The 27,825-nt window shown below is 39.1% G+C and overlaps 1 protein-coding gene across 8 annotated transcripts in view; it reads left to right on the top strand.

The window, feature by feature from the left end:
* The window catches only part of RBMS1 (RNA binding motif single stranded interacting protein 1), a 142,783-nt gene extending 122,625 nt beyond the window's left edge, over positions 1 to 20,158 (top strand). For 4 of the 8 annotated variants that reach the window (XM_058809815.1, XM_058809818.1, XM_058809819.1 and 1 more), the window contains exons 7-14: positions 6,028 to 6,143; positions 7,015 to 7,064; positions 7,159 to 7,252; positions 10,498 to 10,548; positions 12,655 to 12,765; positions 13,432 to 13,512; positions 14,741 to 14,825; positions 17,660 to 20,158. In XM_058809815.1, coding sequence (XP_058665798.1) covers positions 6,028 to 6,143; positions 7,015 to 7,064; positions 7,159 to 7,252; positions 10,498 to 10,548; positions 12,655 to 12,765; positions 13,432 to 13,512; positions 14,741 to 14,818 — 581 coding nt within the window. In that variant the 3' untranslated portion in view covers positions 14,819 to 14,825; positions 17,660 to 20,158. Of the gene's footprint in view, positions 1 to 6,027; positions 6,144 to 7,014; positions 7,065 to 7,158; positions 7,253 to 10,497; positions 10,549 to 12,654; positions 12,766 to 13,431; positions 13,513 to 14,740; positions 14,826 to 16,078 lie in introns of all 8 variants that reach the window. The other 4 variants (XM_058809816.1, XM_058809817.1, XM_058809820.1 and 1 more) reach the window with 4 other exon arrangements.
* The last annotated feature ends 7,667 nt before the right edge of the window (positions 20,159 to 27,825 follow it).

The raw sequence follows: 27,825 nt of genomic DNA on the forward strand, positions 1-27,825 counted from the left end.
ATAGGTGTGGGAGGAAGAACATTTCTTCAACACAAACATGCTTTAATAATGCAGCTTTGTTATTTTAACTAAGATTGGGCTTAAATGGAAGAATGGGTTAAACAGTTATAGAAAGCATAAGTGAAACCTCCTCTGGAGCATGAGAAGACACAATGAATAAAACCTCTAAGAATCTGGGAAGGCCAGGGATTAACACAGGGTGGTGTCAAAATTGTCAGCTCCAGAGTTAGGTGAGTGACTGGGCATTGATGATGCTAAGCAAGCTAAACCCAGATATAACTGGCTATTCAGGCTTTATTTAACTTAATGAAATATATTCAGTATTTAGTGTGTCCTTGTTTATCTTCAGTAAAGAAGAAGAAGGGTTAGCTCAGAGAGCAATTTGAAATGCACTGCAAGTTGTTATAACCCTGAAACTCCTGGAAGTGATGTGTTAGTTTCACCTTTTGTTGTTGTGATTTGTCCATTTTTATGGAAGTTATTGTATTAGCTGGTTGTGTTTTATGGACTATGACTTCCTTTCCATTTTGTCACCGAAAACCCAACTCAGAACTTTAATTTTCTACTTAATTATCTTCTCAGCTATGATATGTAACTATTATATGATTGTTATAATTTTAAAGTAACTTTTGTGTTTAGTTTCACTCTCCTCCTTAAAGAACTATTGTTTTCAGTGAAGAATGTAATATTTTAAACTTTTCTATTCTCTTGTGCAACGTGTGATGTGAATTGGAGGAAACAGACCAGACTGGTATGGAGAGCCAGGAGCCAGCAGATGAGCAGTGAGAGCCGAGCAGCAGCATACTTAGCCTTCCTCCTCTAAAGATGATACTCAGTGTTCACTGGCCTTTAGTCTTGTGTTACATCCACAGTGATTGTAGAAATTATCTTCTGGGCAAAATCTTGAAAGGCATCTCCTCCCTGTCACAGTAGCATGTAGCTTTAATATTTCTTTTACTGGAAAAGAACTTAGGTGATTTTTGTTTAATGGGTGTAAGAGCATCTTTGCTGAGCAGTCCATGCCATTTTTACTTCAGTAATGGCTGGTAATGGTGATGACGCAAAAATCAAAAATTATCCATGACCCAGCCCTCTCTTCCCACTTAGGATAAAGAGATTGGTTGCTCAGGTTCTCTTTTAGGGGAGAAAAATGAGTGTGTAAAAGCCCTGCTCCTGCCTGTGCTCTTGACTAGACTGGGATGAGGTCCACAAGGGATGATACAGACCATGGCTTGAAATGATCTGGCCTTGGACATCATTCTAGTGTGGGGAGGAGTGGAGAAATGGAGCCCTGAAGCAGCTGTCTCCTGTCGGTCATGTTCTAGTGTTTCCTAGTTTCTTACCTTTACAAAGTATCCAGCACCAAAGATCTCTCGTGAATTTAAGCTACTTGACCATAAATTCAATTTTTCTTTCAATTATCTGTCACAGATCCTTTAGAAAAAACACATGAACCATAGCCTAAAAACCACTGCTAAGGATATCAAAGGCTGACAGTGGTTGCCACACTAAAGGCAGAGGAACAAAACTTTCACTCTTTTGATCAAGACCCTGAGATTAGTTTAGCTGGTCAGAGTGTGGTGCTGAGGTACCAGTGTTGGAGGTTTGATCCCTTTATGGACCATTCACGTAAGATTTGGATCTGGATGAGACCCACAAGGACTATCAACTCTGAATATTTTTTGGAATCTGTGAATTAGAGGTTTTAACTCCCATAATTTGCAATTTACTGCTTAGTTTTAAGAACCAACATAGGATTAGAAGAGAAAAATACTTCTTAAAACCGCTCAAAATATCCTTCTGTCACAAATTATTAAACCTTGTATAAATTATTAAAGCAATGTAATCCTGAGCATTATGTTTAAGTGAAGACTAGAATGGTGAAGAGTATAATATTGAATTTCTCTTTAAACACATAAAGCTACCCTGATCATGGGTTGCACAATTTCTTTTTTAGTTCCCACAGCCTTTGGCAAAAGTTTCTAGCTGTACAGGCTTGCTCTATCATGAAAGTGATGTTTTAATGTCAGAATTCATTAAGTCCCATATGCTTTGCACTAGCATATAAGCAATGAAAGTCTCTAAAAGATGCAGTTTAATTGAAAACTGACTAAAGGAATAGTATTTTTTAACTATTTTGTTGTATTTTTAAGTAGCTGAAAGTGGAGTTTATTGAAAAGTTGATAAAATTAGCCACGTAAGGCAAGGGTGCAAACTCAAGGTCCAACAAAGAACATCAGTTTTGGTTTTGCATTTATGGTATCCCCTGGTACAAATTTGGGTAGACACTGAACAAAGACAAACTGAATTCTAATGTACAGATGTGTACAAAGTGTCTACAACAAGGAAGAATTTAATCTTTAGGCTAATATCGCATTCACATCTCTCTTCTGTAAAAACATTAACCCTAGAGAGAGTGATTCAGGGTGGGAGGAGATGGTCAGCACTTTCCACAGCCAAGTTTTAAAGCCCTGATGTTGAAGGCCAGGAAAGCTCATGGTTACAGATCCCCTCAGTAGCTGCAGCCCAGCAGGCACCTGCACACCATTGGCAGTGCTGGTTTGCACTGGGTGTCAGAAGAGTGGGCATGTCCTAGCTGCAAAAGCTTAACTCCACTGTAAGTTGTAGTCTTTTACATCAGGTACCTCTCAGCTGTGAATGCAACTCTGAAGATTTGTACTCTGCCTTTGTCTTGCACACACACAGACAAGTCACTGAATGATTAATGATCTGCTTCATCACTGGGCCTGCATAGTTCCCAGCAATTAAACAATAAAAATGACTCTCCCTTCCTTCCTGTACTACAAAAGATTGCTTAACTGGTTTGTAGGAATTGTGAGAGCTTTGTGTTCAAATATTTTTCTGTCACATGCTTGCACGTATATGCAAGAGAGAGAATGTGTTGCAAATTCTTGAAAACAATGAGAAAAAGTAAGCTGAACAAGTAAGGTTCAGATTTAATTTTGAAAAGAGTAAGGTCTATGTTCATTCTTTGGTGGGAGGGATAGGTCACGATAAACCCAAGGAGGTTTATCTTGTTTCTCATGAGCCTCCCTGTGGTGACCATCAGTCATTGTGTTGTTGCAGGAATGAACACGGTGTCATTCAGGTCACGTGTGTGGAAGAACAGCCAAAAGTTGCAGTTGGGCTTTCCACTGGAGCTGTCCCACTGTCAGCAGTCAGGTCTTGAAGCAGAGTCAGGGAAGGCAAATGCAGTACAGCCTGCTCACAGAAGTGCTGTATTAAATAGATGGTCTGCAAGGGTTTTTTAGTGTGAGCTGGAGCATTCCCAGCATTTGGCATCTTGGATGGGCGCAGGGAGGAGCAAGGGAAGGCGGAAAGTCAGAGGAACAAAGGTCCCCATGGCTGGATCTGTGTTCAGTAAGATGGAGCACTAACTTCTAGTAGATCACAAATTGATAGCTCTTTAAATGCTTGGGTTTCTTCACTGATGCCGGTTTTGGATATTATGTATGCAAAATCCAGTACATGTGTATAATTCTGACTCCATTTTTTCTTCCTCTTTAAATTTGTTGGAGAATTTTTACAACACAATACAGAAGATGTTTAATCATAGAAAATGTAGCTGTTTTGAGTTATCTACTGACAAAAATATTCAGATTGATTCTTAAAATAGGTTTTTATGAACATTTTATTCAGACAGTTGGACGGGTTTACTCTGGTTTGTTTTTTTTTTAAGAAAATATATTTATGTTGAGACAATGATGGGAAATGCAAGCACAAATGATGCTTCCTAACAAGTTTTTTATAATTAATTGTAGGGATTTTTAATGAAAGCATAATCCAGGTTTAAATAAAGCATTTGCTACCTGTGAGTGCTATAATACAGAATGTCAGGGCCAGAAATCTTTTTCTGATGTCTTTCTGTACTGTTTTCATGCCAGAGAAATTGAATTTTGAAATGAAATTTTGATTTTTCATCCAAAATTTTATATGCATATTTTGGAAGTCCCATATGCTCCTCACAAAACTAGTTTTTTTGAAATAATGTAAAAATAGACGAAGATATTCAACTTGGGGAAGAGCTTTTTTTTAATTTAAGGCAGTTAACTTCAGTATTTGGACATCCTCTCTCAGTGTCCAATGGATTTTTGTTTTCCACTCTGTGTCAAACCAACCAAAATTATTTCAGACCAGAACCGGAGAAATTTATCCACATTGGCCAACATATTCTGAGATTACCTCCTCTTATTACAGCCAAACTGTATGGACTGAAATGCTGTGTGCTATGACTAAGGTTATTGGATATAGCTTTTACAAAGCAGCATAAAATCATCCATCACTATATTGATATAGTACCTTTTTGCTCCAAATATGTTGAAACAGAAGTTGCTTCACATAATAGAAGACCTCAAAGCAAAACTCAGTTTTGGTAATGCCAGAAATCCCCTCAGAAATACAAGGTTTTGAAGACAATATTTTCCATTTTTACTCCTACTTTAAGGTTTCCGTTATTTCCTTGTTCATTTACTCCATCATCCATAGGTCTCCTATATTTTTCTAGTGGCATTAACCTAGCTTTTTCCTGGTTTATTTTATGATTATAGGGTTTTAATTACCATTCTCTGAAGGATAATACATTTTAAATTTATTCAGTTGTCATGTTTAATGTTACAGTCTGACCCTCTGTATAACAGCACCCAGGTAGGAGAGGTCCAGGTCTCTGAGCTGTGTGGTCACTGCTGGAGGTGAGACAGGGAACCACACACTAGTTCTGTCTCCTTTTTTACAGAGAAGGCTGTCAAAAGATGTGTCATGCAGGAAGTGGACATTTTTCCAGTAGAAACAGTGCTAGTGTTTTAGGTGTGACATCCAAAGCCAGGGATGACTGGGCCATTAATGCCTGTTTTGTGCCAAAGTTTTAAAAGTCAAGCTCTTTGTGAGGTTACACATCCCTGAGGTTTTCAGTACCAATCGTCTTTGGCAAATGCAGACAGGGTGAAGAGACATCAGCACTCACCATGGTTATATTAATAGATTTTGTTGAAAATTTTTCTTGGGGTTGTTTTTTTGCAGGTGGCCTTCCCACCCCATGTGTTTACTCTGCATTTGGAAACTTGTATGTTTTCAGGTCCAGCCATGTCTCATGAAGATGTTTCCAAACAGAGAGTGACTGGAGGAGTGTCATGGTAAAGCTTAGACAGCTCATGCATCAGGAATTATTGGCAGAGAAGAGTTTACATCCAAGTCATAACAGTGCTTCCACCCTGTGATTAGGGAGGGTGTGGTGTGATGCAGCAGAGCTGTGCCTCAGCCATAGGTACTTGGAAATGTGGGAGCTAAGGACAGGGAAAGAAAGAATGCTATGCAAACCTTTTCACTGCTTCAATTCTGACATTAAAAATTATGGTCATGGTCAGGATTGTATTAGGAAAAATAATAACAACAACAAGAAAAAATAATAAATTATGGGGATGCTGTTTCATGGCAGTATGCAAAAAAACCCAAAAGGACAATCTTGAACAATTTCTGGTTGCATTGGGTGTTCTTTATAGAGCAGGGATAAAATGGGAATGGACAACTGTGGCATTTGCTCGGTGCAAGGGTGCACGACATAAAGGTGCCTCTTCTGGATGAGTAAAACACTTGTAAGTTTTGGGACATTACTGAAACCTCCAAAGGGTGGGGAGAATGTATTACACACCTTTGGCCATTTTTTTCTCCATCCTCCTTAGATATACGTCCAAAGAGACAAAGCTGAGAATTTAGATCACAGTTCTTGTTGAACCCAGACCAAGAGACATATACTCAGGATATACAGACCATGTTTCCTTCCAACAGGTTTTACAGCAGTAGTTCAAAATCAAAATAGATAAGGCATTCCAGATGCTCTGTTTGTGTGTGGCAGCTGTCTTTGTGCTATGCTGAACAGCTGTTGATGCTGTAATACAGCTCTGTGTTATTTAAGTGTCATATTTGGAATATAACTTAAAACCATACCTCATATGGAGAGTTGAGCATCTGTGTATCAATGCTACTTCAACTAATTTTTCTTCTTTCTTCCAGTTCCTGCAGAACCTTTATTGTGCAAGTTTGCTGATGGAGGACAGAAGAAGAGGCAGAATCAGAATAAATACATACAGAATGGAAGAGCATGGCACAGAGAAGGCGAGGTGAGACTTGTAAGTCCTCCCTTCAAGCTTTAGTGTGGGTGTGCAATAATGAATACTTAGGAAAATGATAGGCATTGAGACTTCTTGGCTTGGGTCTTTGGCATATTAAAAATGTTCAAGCAACTCTTACCTGACAGTTTGTGTCTCTGTAAAAAGATGTTTAACTGTGTCTTTCTTCTGAGGAGAAAAGGCAAAATGTGAAATGCTGAGTCCTGTCTCATTGAAGTGAACAATAAAATCTCCTTCAACTGGGTCATTATATAAACTTCAGCTTTCTCATATTATTAAACTACCAGAAACATAACTGTGCTTACATGCAGAAATAATCCTTTGATCTATGCAACACTAAAATGCACATCACTTTCACAAGATTAAAATAGTATACCAGTGCCATGCAGCATTATTGTTTTTAGTCAACAGTTGTTTTAAACTTTAATGTTCAAGATAATAGTTTCATAGACTCACTGTGGCTAGCAAGCCTAAACACCTCGTTTATATTACACAGGAAAATTCAAATGTGCCTTCTGAAAAACTGCACTCCCCATTCAATCTTATAGGTCATATATTGTAGGAAACACCCTAACATAATCATCTGCATGCCCTGAATCTCAAACGCACATGTACTTTTAGCCAGATGTTTAATAGATTGCATTTTATTCCTCATAATGGGAACATGGAAACTTGTATTCACAAACAATATTGCTAATTCTCTTTGCTGTATAATTACTTCTGTCAATTAACCTTTCCCTAAGTTTTAATAAATTATTTCAATACAAATTTTCAGTTAAAAATGAGACAACTAAAGGAAAAGAGAAATAATTTACAATTAAAATTAATTTTGTCCACTCTTTCTTTTCCACTTTTTTTTTTTTTTTTTAAGGCTGGAATGACACTCACATATGATCCAACCACAGCTGCTTTACAAAATGGGTATGTTGAGTAATGTCACACTAAGAAAAAAATATGTTTGCATTATGAAAGATGCACAGAACTAGTATTTAATAAATATTTCTGCATTTTCTAGATTTTATCCATCACCCTACAGTATTACAGCAAACAGAATGATCACTCAGACATCTATTACGCCATATATTGCTTCTCCAGTTTCTACATACCAGGTTTGTATTTAGAGCTTGGTAGCTGAAATGGTTCACTGGAGCTTATGTTTATTTATCAATTGTTGCATCTGGTTTTTCGAGGTTTCCAATAATGTTACATTTTAATGAAGTGGCCTCCTTGTGCTGTACAGCATGAAAGTGACAGCCTGAAAACCTGAGTGTGTGTTTCAGGAAGCACAGTGCTTTAATGTGTCTTGCAAAACCAAGTCTCCAACTTGTGCTGGTGGCTGAGGGATTTGTAGCCATTTCTGCCTTTCATGGGAGATTTTTCATTTTCTCTCAGGCAAATTATTTTAATGTCACCAGTATGCATGAAGTAATTATTCTTTATTTAAAGCCTCATTGGTTTAATTTAATTTATTTTTAAAGATGTTTTCCATACATTTTGAGCTTTTCTCTGTACTTTTCTCAGAAAGCCCAACAATAATATCTTATGTAGTTGCACTAAGAAGGATACTGAAACATTCTTCACTTTGGAGTTGGAAATTTTAAAAAAAGAGCTCCATGGTCAAATTATTTTAGGATTCAAATTCAGTGTTTTTGTATTAGGAGTAAAGCATTTAATAGCCTAGGACAGTATTTCTAAACCAAAAACTACTTTATTTTGGATAATAAATTAAAATATAAATTTTGGACATTTTTGGTCCAAAGCTTTCTGAAGAGGGATTTTGATAGGTGCCATCTTGAGTCCTCACAAGGGATATTGATATACAATTCAACACATTGGGAAATTACATGAAACAGTTTTAATACTTTGATATAGATCTCTTAGCAATCCTCAATTTTAGGGCATTGTACATTTCAGTTTACAAACAACTTGCTTTAAATACAACTAGTATGGCAGTCTCAGATGTGTGCTCTGTAATTACTGCTTGAGACATGCCAATTATGGCAGTGTATGCTAAATTATGAGCTTTTCTGGCATTTTACTGTTTAACACATAGATGGAGTAAACAGCAGAGATTCAGGTCATAAATAACCCAAACTAATTAAATTTAGAAGATTCTTACCTCTATGTGTAAGAACAGGGGAAGAAGAGGCAGTTTGCTTTCTAGTGAGAGAGACATGCAGAGCTTTCAGATGTGCTCTGTGTGTGAATGAGTGTGGAAGGGTGTGTAAAGGGGGGCAGGAGCTGGCAGAGGCACTGTGGGCCATCTCATCAGCTGCATCCTGCAGAAATTCCCATGTAGCCTTCAATTCCAAGTGAGGAGGATGAGGAAGAATTGTCTCATATTAGTCTGGACATTTAATGCCGTCTTGCATGAGCAAAGTATTGCGTAGGAGTTAAAACAGCATTCTCTGGTGTGAAGGGCAGCTGCATTATTTTTATATTAATTTCTGAGGTAACTTATGCAACACAATGTTTGCTCTGGGCAGACAGTGCTAGACTGTATTTGTCAGTATACTGAATCACTCTGCTTGGTAATGCATTATCTCAGAAATTACAGTAAGTTCTTACCCAGGAAAATATTTCAGTAAAATTAACTGCTATTCTTTATTAAAATATAAATTATTTATCAATATGTGACTCTCTGATATTCAGAATCCAAGTAAAAATTGGAAGTTGGCATGGAAACATACTACTTAGCAATACAGTATTATTTTTGGGCTTATTGAGATAGACAGACCACAATCCATTATGTTTCCAGAAATGTAGTTACCAGTATTTCAATATACATGGCATGAAGCTTAAATTATTGTGAATGAAGTTTTTAATATCATTATGCTTGAAGTGACACAGTAATTGGAATTGAAAATTAAATTGAAGTATTCTGTATTGGGGAGGAAGGAGGTTCGTGGCCAGAAGAGTTTCACAATTTGAGTATTAGTCACATCTTCATTACTGATCCCTTCTCACAGAAACCTGCAGCTTTGTCTTCTACACAGCAGCATGTATCACACAAGCAAAGGGGTTTTTGGGTTTTTATTTTATTTTTTCTTTGAGGCATGGTATAACCTGCTGCTAGATTTTTCTTATTCAGGTAAACAAATGTAATAAGGTTTTGGCTAGTGTTTGTTTCTGCAACCCCTGTGTATCCAAATGCCTGCACTGAGCCAGTTACTATCATAGTGTGAGATTAGCCAAAGCTTTAGTCAGGCTGTACCGGTATTTTTGCTGTTAAGATTTTGCCTGAGGAAAGGGAGTGCTCCAGTCTTTTCCATTCCATTTTTGAACTCCTTTTGCTCTTTTCCTGACTGCAAAAGAAAAAAAAAAAACAACAAAACCCAGCTCTGGTTTGAAACTAACTACCAAAAGGAGGCAAGAAATATTTCCATCTTCCAGAAAATGTCTCACCTGGATTTTTTCAAGGCTGTGTGTGTTTACCTGTCCTGTTCACAGGACTCTGGGAGTGATGGTAGAGGCATTTAAAAGGCTTTAAATGTCCAGTAGCAGTGGTGAGCCTGCCCTGTGTGTGGTGCAGGTCAGATTCCTGCCTTACCCAACACACCTACAGAAGGTGGGAGGAAACATTTTTGTCCTTACCTTTAGTTTTTCTTGCACACTTTTTCAGAGAGCTGTTGCAACCAGCTCCTTTTAACCAAGATAAGAATATAACCTTTACACTCCCTTTTTATATTTCACTTTGTGATGCAAAGTTAGGCATTCTCCTGCAATTGAAGTATTTGGGTGGTCACTGATTTTGGAGAAAAAGTGTGCTTGTTGCAAGAGCAGGGACTCTCATCAGAACCTCCTCCTCTTCCTGTGCTTTCTGAATAACACACCAAAATGTCTCAGACAACAGTACTCCTAAATCTTCTTTTTTCTAGAACAAGAATTCCTGATTTTTTTACCGCAGAATTCCTGGGGTTTTTTTTCAATTGTGAAAATACAATGATTTATTTTAATCAGATCACACTAGAAGGAAAAGGGTACTATACTTTTGGAGATCCCAATTACTTTTGCACAAAGGAATTTCTGAGACAGAAGGAGTTTTCTTTTTCAATGTAGCAGAAATCTGCCATTCATCTATTTGACCCCTTTCACTGTTTCTGAAACCTGCACTAAAAACATTGTCTTCTGTTCTGAAAGGTGTATGTGGTGTATGGTCTCCAAATCTTGTCTCTGATTTACAGATTACAATGAATACGTTTTTCATAGAAATCAATGTTGTTCCACAGAGGGACTAATTGGGTTAAAAAGTCAACAAATAAGGGAGGAGGCATGTTAACATGATTTAGGTTATTACTATATCTAAGCTGGAGTAATGTGTAAAATGAAAAATAAAATGCCAATTTTGTTCTAGGTTCAGAGTCCTTCTTGGATGCAGCCTCAACCATATATAATGCAGCATCCAGTAAGTTTTTATCCTTCTCCATTGTTGTGTTTATCTGTTATATAAACACTTTACATACTTTAAACCACAGGAAGTATGTCAGTTCCTGCCCAATTATTTCCATGGATCAAAATGAAAAACGAAACAAAGACAGTAACCTGAACTGGGGCCTCATTTTATTAGGAAGAAAGTAAGCTACCTTCAGAGTATCAATGTGATGAGGACCATTAGAGAAAACTTTCAAGAGGAAACTTAGTGGTGTTGGGGTTTTTTTGTTTTTGTTTTATTTTACTTTACTTGAAATGGAAAACACTTTGCAAATGCCAAATGCTTTACATGCTGTCTACCTTTCAGGAGCTGAAATTGGAGACCCAGTGTTTTAGAGTAGCTCTACAATAGTTCAGACTGGATAATTTGTGAAAGACAGATGGATGTGGTGATATGAATTACATTGTGGGCACTCACTTGAGCAAACCTGCATAGCTTGTTCTGGCTTCAGCACTCCTGAGTAATGCTGGTCTCCCTACACTTGTGGCTGTGGCATCTGTACCAGACTGTCAGGCACGCTGAGCTCTGCTCTCCTGTGACATTTCGCTGCTTGTCTGTGTCATTTGCCAATTAAGTACCATTACATCTGAGACCTACTGGCTTTCTTGAGATGAGCATTACTAATAATAACAGGCACTTGAGTACATGCACTCCCACAGTTTACAAACAGGTCTGTTTCCAGATGCAGAAGGGATATGGTCTTGACTTTAATTAACCTCTCCAGGCAGATTATAGAATGTAAATCTTCTTGGCAGAACATTTTCTTCTTGGGCATGCAGAGAAGGTGATGTTGAACCAGAACACCTTCTCACACACTTAATTGTTGTTGTATTTGTGGTTTTTGATGTTAAATACATATACACAGAGTAGGTTTTAACTTCCTTCTCTAGCAACACAGATTTTCATAAAACAACATCCTGCAGATAATGCTGTAAAAGACAAGAGTTGATTTAATGGGGTATTAGTTTAGTGTATTAGTTTCACAGGTAAACAAGATGAGATTTCACAGTTGCGAATAAAGACCTAGATTCTAGACTGAAGTTCAGTTTTGGCCTGTGCAAAGACAGGTGCTGTCTTGCTCATTTACTTTTCAGAGAAGCCTGCAGTCTACAGACAGGAAATTCTTTCAGTGTTTGATGTGCCTGTGACTCATTTCATCTACACTGATCACATGGTTGTTTTTCCAAGTATATTCTATACTTCTTTTTTTTTTCTTCTTTTTTTTTTTTTCATTTTAAGGATTAGTTATTGATTCAAAATACTTGCTTTCAGTACGCTGCAATTATTTCTGTTCATTTTGAGCCTCCATTAATTTTATTCAACACCTTCTGCAAGCATAAGTCATACAAAATATTTGGAAATGTCTTTTTGTGGAACATGATTGGTAAAATGAAATTTCTTGATAATTTTCCATTTCAGCTACTTCTGAAAACCTGTGTGCTGTCCATATTTAACAATCTAAAGTGTTTAGAAGTTTAGAGTATAATTTTTATGAACCTAACAAAATGGTACAGAAGCAATAGAAATGTCGTCAATAGCAGCTGGTATTTAGACAAAGAAACAGCCCTGCTAAATCACTCTTGTGAAATGTGTGTGCTAATGAAAGCAGCCACTAAGTAGGGCAGCTGCCTCGTGTGTGAACATTGTGTGTGATGGGTAGGAACACAAATGTTCCTCCTCCAAAGCCACCATTCCTAAAGATGAGATAAAAGTTTCTTCCTGAAACATGAAATTCCGAAGCTTAAGCTGAGTGAATCTGTACCAGGTAACATGTGCAAATTTTCGCTTTCAAGTCAGCATCTGGTTAAACTCAGAAAGCATTTTCAGCAGGTCTCTCAAGTGTATTGCATGTTAGTTGAATGTCCAGCAGGAAGTCAAAGCAGGTCTTCCACCTTGAGGATCTGCAGATGCTCAAGTGAAATATTCAGAATGCCCCAGACTTGCTTTTCGAGTCAGTGCCTGGGATTAAGGAGAGTTCTTGTGGTGCATCCCCTCAGAAGGCGACTCCATACTTAGACTCTCAAATCAAAAATCAAATCTGAGTGCTGCAACCATTTCTTTGTTTCTGTGTTTTAACAGGGTGCTGTTCTGACTCCCTCCATGGACCACACCATGTCACTACAGCCTGCATCAATGATAAGCCCTCTGACACAGCAGATGAGTCATCTTTCATTAGGCAGTACTGGAACAGTATGTAGCAATTTCATACAAAATAGAACTTACCCAAGTAGAAAATACTGCATGTAGATCACAGTATCCCTGTGCAGCTTGCATGTGGGAAAAAGTAATCCTGTAAGTCATTTTATGTCCAATAAATTATTAGGAGCTGTCTCCATTTTAAAATTATATTCATCAGCTTTTATTCAGTCTATTAACTGATCAGAAATTGGAAACGAGTAAATAAAAATAGACCAAAACAAATGAAAGGCATCCTGGAGGTAACTTCAGAGTTGCATCCAAAAGATAAAATAGTTAGTTTTACTCTTTATATTCCTTTCTGCAACTCTAATCTCTTGAAGTGTGGAACAGAAGTTAATTAAGAAGAGGTTCAGACTTGCCTCTAAACTGCAAGACCCTTCTTTTCAGACCAGATGGAGTTAAAAAAAGAAAATATTATGCCTGGGGTTAACAGAGAAGGAAAAGTCCTTTACAGAGTCTTTGAAGTCCAAGTTTGTATTTTCTCAAGATAGATAAATGACTTTTCTGGAAAGTCTATTGATTTCAGACACAAAAGTCTTTCTCTCCTGTATATTGCTTTAGGGAAACAGTCAATATCTGTTAAGCAATACCATGACAGGTATTTTGAATACTTTTATATTGGGCTTTCACTCAATGTAATGGTCTCTGTCTTTCTAGTACATGCCAGCCACAACAGCTATGCAAGGAGCCTACATCCCCCAGTACACACATGTCCAGACAGCAGCAGTTCCTGTTGAGGTCAGTATATTTTAGAAAAGACCAGAGACAAGAAATATTAATACATTTTTTTCCTAGGAAAATTAGTGCTCAAAGGCAAGTATTGTAATAGTGAATGTACTGTGAATGCCACATGTATTAAAACTATAAAATGTCATTATTCTCAACTAATATATTACAACAAAGAGTTACCTGTACTTATGGCAGTACATACTCAGAGCAATCTGCTCCATGAGCATAGCTCAGGCAAACCCTGTGTTTTGCCAAACATAACTCCAATAGTAACAAGCCAGGGAATGTATTGTAGTTCTGATCTTTCACTTAGTTTACCTGTGTACAAAATTATCTGCCAGCAGACCTTGATTGTAGATTTTTGCAAAGAATCCTGATTTGACCCTGGCATCTCAGGAGATTGTGCATGTTTGCCTAATAAATCTCTTTATCGAACAGGAATTTATTACTTTTGTTGGAGAGCATAACATAAGTAAGCTAAATAATTCATCTCCTACTTTGGCTTACCTTATAGCCTTTCATAGGTCAGTACTGCTTTAAGAGAGGAGCTAGACAGGGCATGCTGCAGCTCATGTGTTCAGAATGAGTGCCAGACAGTCTCTTCCAGAGCCTGTAAAAAAACCATTTCATTTCAAGGTCTGTTTATCCAGAAACTCCAGAATTTGTTTGATTAATTTTGGTGCATCTGCCCATATGAATCAGAGAAATTCTTTTGGTAATTACCTGATTGCTCTGTCTGCCAGAGCACTCTCAGCTGAATTAATTGCCTGGTTTCTGGGGAGCCTGGTGCAAAGTCCCATCTACAGTTCTTTGTGTTGCCTAGTGCCAACCCCATCACAGTACTCATAGTGTTTGTGTGGTAAGTAGATCTCATTCTTCTCCCTCCCCTTCAAAAGGAGAGGCACAGAATGCTCTTTTACATCTACAGATAGAAAATATTCTAGCAGTTATTTGCTCTCTCTGTTTCTATATTGTCAAAAGTTTGAGAGTTTTTTTTTTCATTTTCATCAAAGCATCTGAGGAAGTACAAAGTTTGCATGATCATTTAATTCCTCTGTTTGCTGAAATATTCATTGAGGTAAAGTTAACACCTCAGATTTGGAATACCTCATTTGAGAAATGTGATGAAGATTGTAGATTTGAACACTGTTAATTGCATGAGTGAAGTGGAAATACAGATTGCAAGTAATGCTGCTTGATTTTGTGTCTCATGGCTTGCCTTCCTTTTCATTTGCAGGAAGCCAGTGGCCAGCAGCAGGTTACAGTAGAGACATCCAGTGACCATTCTCCATACACGTATCAGCAAAATAAGTAACTGTGAGGTAGGGGCTCATCCTGTCTCATGAAAGATGTGAATTCAAAGATGCTTTATTTCATAACTTACAGTACTCTGTATTGAACTTTTTTAATGTCATATAAATAATACTGATGATGCTATCTGGGGACAGTGAAGCAGATTTGAACTTGGCCAGAGTCAAAAGCCAGGGAAGGAAACCTGGGATCCAGAAATGAATTAATGAATTCTGAATAATATTGTTTTAATAGTTTCTCTATACCATAACTGGATTATGTTGGATTTAATTTATTCATTTTAGCAGCGTGCTGTATACAGAACAACAGTGAATTAATGCAAAAATACAAGAATCAAAATGCTAAAGGGAATTGTACTGATAGACATATCATGCCTAGTTTTGTGGTACATGTAAGATAAGAAGCAGCTTGGTGGCTGACTTACAGACCACAGGCAGGGAGGCAGTCTGCTAGAAATCCTTGCTGACCTTTTCTCCCAAAGATTTCCCTGCTCATCATTTTTTCTAGAAAAAAAACCAGTTTGGCCCAGATTTTTGTCAATTTGTTTTTAATCCATGTCCTCATTTGGCTTTAATTCCAGGGTTTTACTTTCGTACTCCAGGTTTCCTCTGGTTCTGCTTGCATGGCCTTTTTTATTAGCAAATCATTAGCTTTACCTGAACTTACTTCATACAAAATTGTTTTGCTTTCTGTACATTTCCGTCCTAAAAACATTACTTGCACTAACTGTTCCCTTTTCCATGATCCATGTTTTAAAGTTCTGGAATTTAGTTCTTCATTAACTCATCTTTTTTTTTTTTTGAGTGCTTTGTAAGCCAGGCAACTTGGCTACATAATTTTTTACATCACATTTTCTAAGACCTCACACTGAAAAATTCCATTAATCTGCAATAATGTGCTGGAGGCCATGTTAGAATGGTTTTTCTACAGCCCTTGTGGCATTTATTTGATACTAAAAAATCAAAATCAGTTATGTGCTACCATTGTGTGATATCTCTCTAAAATGTATTGATCCAACAAAACACACATTTTGGCATTAGCTTTGATCCTGCAGGTCAGCTGAGCTGTTTGACAGCAGTGCTCTCATCCCCATTATTGGCATAACAGCTTCTTGTATGGAAAGATAGAAACAAACCAATGGGGAAACTTGGCACACTCAGCAGACGGCAGAGCCTGCGTAGCACAGCGTGTGACCTGTGTTATTCCTGTAGTCGGGCCAAATGCTGGCATCTAGAGGAAGCCCACATCCTTGATTTGCTTCCAGGGCAGGCAGAAAGCAAAGCCACAGGCTCTTCTCGTTATCCATCTCCTGGTGTTAAAATCATGACTCCTGCACGTTTCCCATGCCAAGGCTGGTGCCTGGCGTTAACCGCTTTTCAAGGAATTATTTGTTTTGCCTTAAGTCTTCCCCGTGGGCATGTAAAACCTCCTTACCAGCAGAGATCTGTGGGAGCCAGCGAAGCGGAATCCTGCATGTCACATCCCCCTGCTGCCTCTCTCTCCCAGCCTGTCAGTGTCTTTCCCCATAGACTGAGGCCAGGCAGGAGGGACAGCCTTAAGTCTCCTGAAAGGATGAGTTGTTGTTGCCATCTGAGACACGTTTTGTATTGATGACTCTGTGTAGATATCCAAGCTCTGTGAGCAATTCTGTGTGTTTGCTGTAAGTCAGTTCTCCACTTATTTTATTCTTCAGAGAGGCACTGTTACCTGTATTTATGTGCAGTGTGTCAGCAGAGGCTCTAGCAGTGGGCACGTGGGGAAGGTTAATATTACCCAGCTGATTTCAGCCTCAGAGCATGGCATCGGGTATTTCTGTCCCTGGAACATGCTGGCACTTGTCTTGTTTCAGACAGGTGACGGGGAGGGAATCAATAGTTATTTTGTGCCCTAAATACAGGGAACACTGCAGTCTCTTGATTGTTGTGGCTTTGTCACTGTTGTCAAGCTGAAACTTCTTTCTAAATGCACATGCAGCACTTTTGGGAATGTCCTGTTGAAAGTCAGTACCCATACTCCCATAATTCGAGGGGTAAATTACAACTAGCATATTTGCATGAGGGAATGCAGTCATTCAGAAATACACAGTGTTTTTCCTATGGCAGCTACATTTAATAACTTTATAGCTTCTTCTCAGAAAGTTGTTCCTATGCGAAAAATAGTCAAAGGGACTTGGAAAAAAACCCCAAACCTGTTTTATATGCACCTACAAATGTACAAGCCTTAAAATACCAATCTTTGCCTTGCTTTAAAAAATTAAAAAATTGTCTAAATTTTTTTGTCATTAGCTGGGTATTTTTTTAAACCCATGTGGCAACATAAACCAGTACATTAAGAAGTCTGCCTTCAAATTTGATGAGCCCTGACTTGCTGTTCAGTATTACCATCAGGGAGGCACAGTGGCTGTGTCTTTCTTAGCTGTCATACATAGCCTCATTGAAGCTGCACCAAAAGAAAGTTATTGTTCCTTTTCCAGAGCCTTGGAGATGGCACAGGAGTAGCACACACAACCACTTTTGGTGGATTAAAAGGAACAACAACAAAACAACAAAGGAAAGAGCTTTGAGTGCAGCCTCACAGTTCCCCCGTGGGAGCTCTGTGTGCTGAGCAGTTTTTAGGGAGAGAGGGGGAAATGCAGCCCAGGCTCTGTCCTGGTGCAGAGCCTTGTCCTGGGAAGGGCCAAGCACCTGCAGTGCTGCCTGTGGTACTGCCCAGGTTTATACTCAGATTCATTGAGTCTTCTCACAGCTGTCTGAAATAGGAAATCAGTTCATTTTGTGGACAGCTACGTTAGAAAAAAGGTGTGTGATTGTAACTCTGCTCTAGCTCTGACCTTTCTGTGTTACAGATGTCCAGTGTTGACCTGGCCTGGAGAAGGGTGCAAAGGCTGAAACAATCATGGATTTTACTGATCAATTGTGCTTTAGGAATTATTGACAGTTTTGCACAGGTTCTTGAAAATGTTATTTATAATGAAATCAACTAAAACTATTTTTGCTATAAGTTCTATAAGGTGCATAAGAAAAACCTTAAATTCATCTAGTAGCTGTTCCCATGAACAGGTTTATTTTAGTAAAAGAAAAAAGTTTTTATCAAGTGTTATGACGCAAAAAAAAAAACCTTCAAATTTCTGGGTATGCACAGATGACCACGAAGACTTATTCACGTGCATGACAGAATTTGTGTTTTGGTTTATTTTTATTTTGTTTGTTTCTTTTTATCTTTTTTTTTTTGTATGAAATGGATTTTCTGAAGTTTAAAATAGTAAAACATCTAAGATGATGTTCTGTGCTTGCAGTGTGTGAGTGTTGCTTTAGTGCAGTGTTGCAGTTATAGTGTCTGGTCTCTTAGCTTTCTGTTTTTCTTTTAATGTAGTGTGAAGTGTCTTATCCTTTTCTATAAATTCCAATTTGCCTTAAATCTTTCAATGCTGTAGCTGTTTCAGTAAGTAGTCCAAACTAATGGTGTAGAATGCTTTGACCAAATGAGCTGGTCTATTATGCCTTGTAAAACAGCAGCATAGGGCTTTTAAAGGTAGTCAATAAAAATTGCTGAAAATTTGGCTTTTTTAATGTGTAGTAAGTGTTTTTAATGATTTTTTCACATAATATGTAAGGTAGTGAAATGCAAGAGGGGAAAAAATGTTTTGTGTGAAACACATTTTCTGACTGGGGAAATTTTAATAGTATAAATTGTTTGTAAGGCCATATGCCAATAGTTCCCTCTGGTAGTTTGAATGATTTAGGAACTCTGCTGTATGATGCAATGTAAAATCTTTTTTTGCCTTTTTTCAGAAACTAACTTGATGTTCTAGTTTTAGCATAGGTAGAGTAGGGAGTTTGGGGTGGAGATATCACCGAATGTTTTTGTCCTTCCTTTTTACTAATGATAGTGCTTTAGGATGAGGATTGTGCTGAGAGGTAGCAAACAGAAAAGTTGCTATTACAGCAAAATGGCAAAAGCTAAAGGACTCGTTTTCAAACATATGCTGAGATTTAAGTAGAAACATAATTGATTGGGTACTAGCTCTCTATAGTAGGTAAATAAAAATAAAAAGACTTGGCACTTTTAAAAGGTAACTTTACCAAAGAACAAAGAGCCAGTAACCAATAATTCTGATTTGTCTCAGCATTGCGTCTTCTGTACTCTTTATTTTTGCCGGACCAGTTTGCGGTTAAGAGAATGTGCCTTTTTTGTACATTTGCATTTAGGTTTTATAATTTTAATTGATGTATGGACACAAAAGCATGAAGGAAGACTTGGATCCAAGCAGTGCCACACTTTACATCATCACTACAAGTGTTAAGTGTAAAGAAAACCAATTTTGAAACTATGAAATTCCTGATTCATAAATACACAGTTATTTGTACTTCACATATTAGATAATTCACTGCTACTAAAGCTTTTTATTACAATTGCATATGTTTTAAATTGAATGATAAATTAAGTTGTCTTCCAAAACTGTGTACTTCTCTGGTCAGCTGTATATGATCAGTTATCTACCTCAAAGTTTATTTCCTTTTGTATTGGGACAGGTTGCTGGCCCTCCCTGTTTCCACAGACCAAATCATCCTAGCTCAGGAGCTAGGGCTAAGCAGTTGTTTCTTTCAAGTATTTTTTAGTTTTTAAATTTTGTGTGAGTATTGGAGTATAGATGTCGGTGACATTTCATAGTTTCAAAAGTAAATTGCTGCTCTGAGAAGTGTAGATTCTAGTGAAATGCATAGTCATAAGAGATGTGTTTTTGTTTTTTCTTTTTTTAAAAAGTTGTGGTATTATTGGTTCTATGCTCCCTGGAATATTACTGCTTTGTAAAAGTCCAGACTTCCTGCAGCACCTTGCCTGTATTTGGTAACTTTCCAAACCTGGATCTCTCTTGCTATTTTTGCATTAATTAAAAACTGCAGTATGATAGCTGTGTTAGAGGGAGGGAAGAGTTGCTGCCAGAAATGTCTGAACTAAGTGCCATACTCATTGTCTGGGTAAGATTTGGGAAATTTAACCTCTGTACATAAAGAAATAATCAGTTACTTAAACATCACATAGTAGACAGCCATTAAATTATAAAAAATTAATTTATGAAGAAAGACCTTTTGTACAGATTGAAAAAAAAAAAAGATTTTCATAGAGATATCTATATGATCAAGAGAGTTAATTTTTTATTTTTGTTTTACTAGTGCCACAAACTTGCCAGTGGTAACTTATTTGTCCGGTTCAAGATAACTCTGTAGTTTTGTTTCCTAGGACTTGTTGTTAAACGCCAAAAGACATTTTTGAACTGTAAATTTGATTAGATTGTTAGCTTTTTCTGTTTTATTTCTTTGAAAACTTTTGAATAAAAAAGATCCAAAAAAACGAAAATGCATTGTGTTTTTCCTTCAGACCTTCCTTTATTGTGGCAAAACCCAAATAGGTTATAGTAAAACATCTGTGTTTATTTTGAAATGTTTGGAATTGCTTTCTGCTTGACAGCCTGGGGTTTTTTTCTCCTCTATCTTTCATCAAAACCAAATTTTAACTCTTTCACACCACACTACAAAGCCACTAATTCTTTCAAATACAACAGGAAAAGATATATGAAAAATAAATGATGAGATGTTGGATTTGGATGCAAAAACTTCATTCTGCTGTGTGCCAGCCCACACAGGGAGTTGTGTGTAACCAGGTTTGCGTGCTGTGGCTGTAAATGCCATTTTCCTGAGGTAAGGTTGGAGGTGGAGGGTCACTCTGGTAGCTCATGGCACAGGATCACTGCCTTCAAATGCTTTTGTCTTCCCACGTGTGCTGGCCCTGGCTGGAATGCCCAGTTCTGGAGAGCAGCGGTGACACTTCACTGGGATTCAAAGAGATCTCCAGTGCTGGCCTTCCAGCTGCCATCTTTAAGCCCTACATTTCTTTAAAGGTAATCTCTGATTTTATTATCCTTTTGGCAGGATCAGCACTGCTGGTGGTGTGTATCAGGTAGAGGACTGCTCTGACCAAAGTAAGGCTAGGGAAAGCAAGAGGGGAAAAGTCAAACTCTTGTATCTGCTCAACCAAATGCTTTACCAGCTGCATGGTCTGACGTGGCTTTGGATTGGTGTGTGTGGCAGGAGGGGAGTCTGCCATAGCCTTGGACACCTCAGAGCAAGGCTGTGTGATCCAGAGGGCTCCTGCTCCTTGCTCTGGGAGCTGGACAGGCAAAGGGGAGGCTCGCTAACCCCAGGCTGTGCTGCTCTGGAGAGCCCTCTCCAGCCTGGGAGACAGTTCTTTCCATTGCTCTCCTGGCTTTGGGTATCCCAAGGGCCCTGCCAGCACCGTGGCAGGACAGGCAGCCTGCTGGGGATGGCAGGTGGGGGCATGCAGCTGGCAGTGCTCAGCCTGAGCTTTCACTCATGCAGTACTCGTGCAAGATATTGAGAATAAATGTGCTTCCAGTGGAGCTGGTAAAGCAACTCACCTGGGCAATGGGAAACTTGATTTACAGTTGCTTATGCAATGAAGACATCCTCAACAATTATAGCATTAATTGACCCCAGGGAATGGCCTGAAGTTGTGTCAGGGGAGGTTTAGCTTGGATGTTAGGAAAAGGTTCTTCACCCAGAGTGTGGCTGGGCACTGGAACAGGCTCCCTAGGAAGAAGCCACAGCACCAAGCCTGACAGAGTTCAGGAAGTGTTTGGACAATGCTCTTGGGCACAGGGTGTGACTCTTGGGAATGGTGCTGAGCAGGGCAGGGAGTTGAACTCAATGTGGGTCCCTTGCAAATCAGCATAATCTGTGATAATTGGAGAGAAAAAAACATCACACTGTGCTACTACACACTCAATTCCTGTGACTGAAAAAAAATACCATTTAGCCGTTTGGGGGGGTCATTTAAATATTGGCTCAGTATGTTGCCTGTCCCTGATGAAATGCATGAGAAGATGAATACTGAAAAGTTTAAAAGGGTTTTGTTATATTATTCATGTTCATCACCCTACTGAATTAATCTCAGATTAATAAGCATTATTTTAAAATTAGGTATGAATGCTCCTCACAAAAGCTGCATGTAAATAGAATAATACAGGCTGGAAATGTTTTTTGCTCTCTAGCTCTCTATTTGCTTTTCTAATTATTCCTACGATAAATGTAGCTCTCTTAGTATATTTGATAAGAATGAATGCTTTTTTCAGGTTAGTATCTTTTGCCTGATCTAATAAGGTTGTGTTTATCATTCCTATCAGGCAATATGCAGTAATACCATGTCTTTATGTAATATACTTTTATTGTATATAATAAAAGTCATTACCAACTAGTTTGTTCAACATTGACTCCATCCTCTTGTACGCAACCTGTTTTGAACCCTACTTGCAAACTTGCTGTTAATAATGTTTTTTACCCGTTAACAAATATGGGTAAGTATCAGATTAATGTAGGATGATTGTGTACCAATGTAAATGTTTTGTGCAAGATCATGCACCAACCCTGTTGTTTTTTAGTTGTTAGTGATTACATAGTAGCCTTTCTTTAGGTACTGAACATAATTTTTTATCTTTCTTGGTTTTCTAAATTAGCTGCTCTGAGCAGGTGCCAGACAAGTGTAAGCAATGCATTAACAAGGAGTATAATCAAGTACTGTTGAGCAACTGAGCCTTGCTAATGATTGCATATATTGGGCTAGAACAGAGTAAGTCAAAGCAATCTAAAGCACTTTGCTGGTACTGGGTGTTAGCTTTTCAGGGGAAAAAAGTAAGTGCTGTTTTGCTCTCCCCTTCTAGCTTTAATTTATGCCGTGGTACCTCCACCATACCAGACAAAGTCATGATTGACCTAATCTTCCACAGAAGCATTATATCAGAAATGCATTTTATGTGCCAGAATATTTGTATGGGTTTGTATCCTACTCCTCCTGTGCACACTTCACTGCACTTGTTCCTTTTGCTGTAGTCAACCACTCCAAAATTTTTTGTGAACTTCCACATGTGTTGGAATAAGATAATCTGTCCTGTCCAGCAGTGCCTTCTTGTGAAAGCCAGTGTGTTGTTTGGTGGCATTTAAGACGTGTTACCTTCCCAACACTTGCCACACTGACGTACTCTTTCAGCTGGGAAAGATCATCTGTATCTTTCCCCCGCCAACAAATTCTGGCTTTGATTAACCCAAACAAATCTGAGGCTTTTGGCTTTCAGACTCAGTCCATTAATTCTCTCCAGAATTGGGGTTAGGATATACAAACCCTATTCTGTTTGGCAACTTCTCTTTCAGTGACTAAGAGAAGCCAAGCTGATGTCAGAACAGCAAAGATTTACCGTGCAGTGATCAGAGGGAGGGTGTAAAAGCCTGCATGTGGAATGAGTCAGTCTTTCCTTTTCAGGACAGCTCTAACCACATCTACCATCTGACAAATCTGTGCAGCCCACTTCTGTAGTAAAGAAGAAATCATATCACAGGAAAATACTACTGGGGTGTTTTTCCATGTCCAAGAAGAAAGGCCAGCTTCTCCACAGGCAAGCCTTAACTGTTTAAGATGTCTTGCCTTTTTCAACACTATCCCCTCATGCTGTATCTACATCAGTGGTGTTCTGAATTCTGCTGTGTTATGTTGGTCTCCCTTCAGCTGAATAAACTGACCTCTTTTGACAGCTTCACTGCAATACAAAGGGATTTTTGGAGCACTGAAGGAGTGAAGGTATGTGGCACCCTAAAGACTTCCCACATGTACCCTGCAGGTGTTCAGGTCGACCTGCTCAGGCAGCTTTCTGAGAAGGGTCATTGTTTCAGAGCCCCACATGAAAGTGTTAGCAAGGGGAATAATATTTTAAAATGGTTTCTGCACATGCACTCTGCTGATTTTAAAGAAGTCATCTGCAGTAGAATTTTTCCCAAGTATTTTAACCACCTGAAACTCACACACAGGGATGATGGTTTTAAGCAATGTCTGTGAGGCACTTAAGGGTAATGGAATAAAGCAATGATTAAACAAGCCCAAGAGAAAGTTCACTAGTAAATGTTATGTTTTGGTAAATAGTTTTAGCTTTTCCTAAGTGCAAATAAAAAATTACCTTTCCTTGATGTGCCTTTTCCCAATGGGAGATACTTTCATACCAATGGGAAAACACAGCAAAATTTTTTGTTTGTTTGTTTATTTGTTTTTTTATGTTAAAACACCAAAAATGTATTTACAGGCATTTGTTACCACCTTGTTTTTGTATCAATTTGTTCTGGTATCTTTAGCCAGTCTCAAGGATAATCTGTAAGCAGAATATACATAACTAGGTGCATGAAACAGTTATTTATTGACCAGCCCACAGAAAAGAAAGAATTTCACCATCCATTGGGCTGAGCATGACTCTGCTCACCCAGCAAGGTGCCAGCAGTGGCTTTGCTGGCCATGCAGACATTGGGCAGGAGGAGAAGGGTAAGTCCCTGCAGCTCCCAGGAGCAGACCCTCAACATTGCCACATTTCTATTCTCTGCCAAGCTCCATCAGGGCCCCTGGCATGGGTGCCTTGCCCCAAGAAACTGACTGACCTGATGGTTCCTGACTTGCCTTGATCTTTTCTTCCTTTAGATTTTATATCCTTTCTACATTGCTGCTTTCCCTCCTAAGCCCTTGAGCTCCTGGCAGTCCTGCCCCACTAGCTCTACCTCTGTCTGTAAATTTACCTTTGTTATCTCTCCAGACTTTCTCACAGCTTTTTTTCCAGCACTCTGAGCAAGGTTACACAGCTGGGCTGGATCAGAGTTGGGCCCTCATGTGCAGGGAGCTGTAGAGAGGGAAGAGAGGCGCAGGACAGGGGCTGCAGTAAGGACTGACATACTCCAGGTCTTTCTTGAGTCAGGAAAACATTCAAATGCAGTTGGAAGAAAGGGTATTCAAAGAGCTCCAAGTGTTGCTGTCTTTGCCAGAACAGAATGAAAACTAGATTTCAAACAGCTCTGAGAGGCCAGTGCAGCTCAGTAGAATGAAATGCTCCAGAAGTTAGCAGCTGCATGGACCGTCAGTTCCTGACCTCCTTCAGCCCTGCTCTGCTCACTTGCCAAACTTCAGCAAGTTCCAGCAGCCAGCAGCTTCTGACGTGAGTGGGAAGGAGGCAGCTCATCAGCAGCTCACAGGTTCACACAGCAAAGGCCTTTTGCCACTTGTGCATTCAAGCGAGTCACTGTGCCCTGAGCTGCAGAAGTTATGGAACAGAGCCAGCAGTAGGGAAGAAAGCTTGTGCATAAGAGTGGGAACATTTGGGGTTTAAGTTGTTTCTAGGTAAACTGTTCATATTTAAGAGTGGTCTAGCTCTGTCTTTGCTGTGGTGTCTGTAGAAACAGCAAGCCTTACCCTCTATTTTAGGGTGAATTTTGTACAACAGCATTGAAAATCCAGATTTCAGTTATTAAAAATAATTAGGCAGTTATAGAAATTCCTCTCCTCAAAAGTATTTTGCAGATGAAACTAGCCAGCTGTCTCTGGAAAAACAGTTCAGGACAAGCCATACCATTCCGTGTATTACAGTCCACATATGCACAGCCCATCTCTTCCAAGTGGGGATCGCCTGATCAGCCCTGCAGTGTGTGCTGCTGCCCTGCTTCAAGCCTGCAATTAATTTCCTAAGCAGTGTTGTGCTACATCAGCAAGGCCAGCTGTGTTGGGGCTGCCCTGTTTAATTGGATTCCCAAGGTGAGCGAGGCTGCAGAGCCCCGGGCCCCAGGGATGGATGCTCCGTGCGGCCGGGCTCGGGCTCTGCGCTGCTGCCGCCCTTGGCTCTCGGTGCCGGGCGAGGAGCAGCGAGGGCAGAGCCTCCCAAAGCCGCTGATCCCACCCAGAGCTCGAACAGCTCCTGTGCAGCCGCCAGAGGGCATCGGGATAAACCGAAATGATCACACAAGGTAAACACCCATTCGCAGCGCGTCATTGCGCAGCGTTTATTTACCTGCTATTAAAAGCAAAACCTCATCCTGCCTTCGTGCCATACAATGCAAGTGCTCACATTTCTAAGAAGTGTTTTTAGTCCTCATTAAGATAACAATAGGGTTGTCTTTATTAGAGGAAAATAAAAACTAGGGTTTTTTGGGTGAATGAAACAAGTAAGGATACCTTCAGTGCAAGGATAATGAAACGGGTAAGGATACCTACAGCAGCCAAAGGGGAGGAAAAAATAAAGGAATCTAATAGAAACCACAACGTCACCACACAAGTGCTCCATACAAGATCAGGGAGAATTGGTAAGTAGCTTGTAAGTGACAGACAAACACAAAAGGAGATAATTCTGGAGAAGTTAAGTAGACTGCAAAGGTTCAACCCAGACCAGAGTTAGAAATCTTTTTCCCATTAACTCAAAGCCTGTCTATTTTCACATACTCTTGGGAAAATCTGTTTTATGATTGCTATATTTTTATAAGAGCCATGACAATTGAAAGCATATTCATTCCAAACACAGTGTAAAACAAACAAATACCTTCTCAGGAAATAGATAAAGCTGTCAAGGTAAATTGGTGTCTTGGGGGCAAAATGAAAAATCCGTACTACAAACCAAAATTATTCTAAGTATTTAAAGTGATATAGAAAAGGCAGCTCATTTTTGCAGAGTTCATTCAAGAAAACCTGTCAGTGATCACTGAAGAGGGCTTCTTACATATTAATCCAGATGACTAATACAGATGTGGCAAGTGGGCGAAGGGGCCCACAGAAATAGAAATATTTTTGCTGCTTGTCTCTATCTGTACAGCTTGAATCTAATGAATAATTAACCATAACCCACAGGGGATAGTTAGTGCTTCAGTTACTGCTTCAGATCTCAGAAGCTGTTTGCAGGATCCCTTTTGGTCAGGGAGAATCATGTTGCCAATGCATTTCAGATTATTTGTTCCCCTCTGGTTCTGCTGGACACAGCCTTGCGATTCATCACCAGGGCCTGAGGGCTGGCCAGTGGCTCTGACCTGCACAGACTTGCTCTTAGATGTGGACTACAAGAAGCATTTGTTAATCTCTGCCAGGGATTTTGTCAGTCTTCAAAGTAATTAGATGATTCACTTCTGGACCAGGCCAGATTGCTCTATCAGGCACAATAAAAGACCCAAAGAGCAATCAGAACAAATAGGAGAGTTCACAGACAGCCATGAATAAAAATACTGTAAGTCTGGAAATATAAAGTATTTCTCTGTTTTGCATACACCCTAGCTTTAGGCTAAACAGTGCACAGACACAGACTTGAATTTCTGGAAAAAGATCTGATCCAGGCATGTGTTTGCAATTTTTGAGGATTTTTTTTTTAGTGTTGAATGAGAGTAGGGGAGGAAAAGACAAAATTCCCCCTCTCAATCAGTTTCAGACCTGAAAGCTTTCCTTTCCTGTGTGTGGCTTTGGAATTTTTTGTTTTGTTTTGTTTTGTTTTTTGGTGGTTTTAAATTTTTTTTTTTCTTTGCAGTCTCAAGTACTTGTGATTATCTACTTTTGGCATCCAGCTCAATGTCAGCATGACTATGTTTGTCACAGGTTTTCTATGCTGCTGCAAGCAGGACTCAAATTAGGATTGGTGTGACCAAAGGACAATAGCTCTGCCAACAAGACAGACTTTTTTTGATCTAGCTAGCAGATGCTCTGCTAGCGTCTCTCACTTTTCTGCCTCTCTCTTGCCTAGAGGACTGAAACCAGCCTGTCAGTGCAATCGTCCTCGGGGAGCTACAACTGTTTGCACAAGGTCTGAGCCTAGCCTAATTCCTACTTTAATAACTGCTTCCAGCAGCTACTTGTGAAGGCTTTGCTGGTAAACTCCATTTAATATAGCATAACTTTAAAGCAGAGATTTTTCCAGAAATGGCTGCTCTTTTTGTAGAGGTTATTTTGCACTCTAGTGGATTATTTTAGATAGTAACAAATTGTTCCTGTGTATCTTTGGTCATCAATGACTTGCAAGACGAGTATTGCAGGAGGAGGAGGAGGCCGGAAAGAGAACCTGATGGGGTTCAAACCTTGAATTCCATTTTGTTCCCCTCCCCTGTTACTTGACAGGAGTTTTGGAAGAAGAAGAACTAACAGACATACGAAAGACCTGGCATAAAA

Source organism: Ammospiza caudacuta, chromosome 8 (assembly GCF_027887145.1).
Source record: "Ammospiza caudacuta isolate bAmmCau1 chromosome 8, bAmmCau1.pri, whole genome shotgun sequence".
NCBI classification, from domain to species: domain Eukaryota; kingdom Metazoa; phylum Chordata; class Aves; order Passeriformes; family Passerellidae; genus Ammospiza; species Ammospiza caudacuta.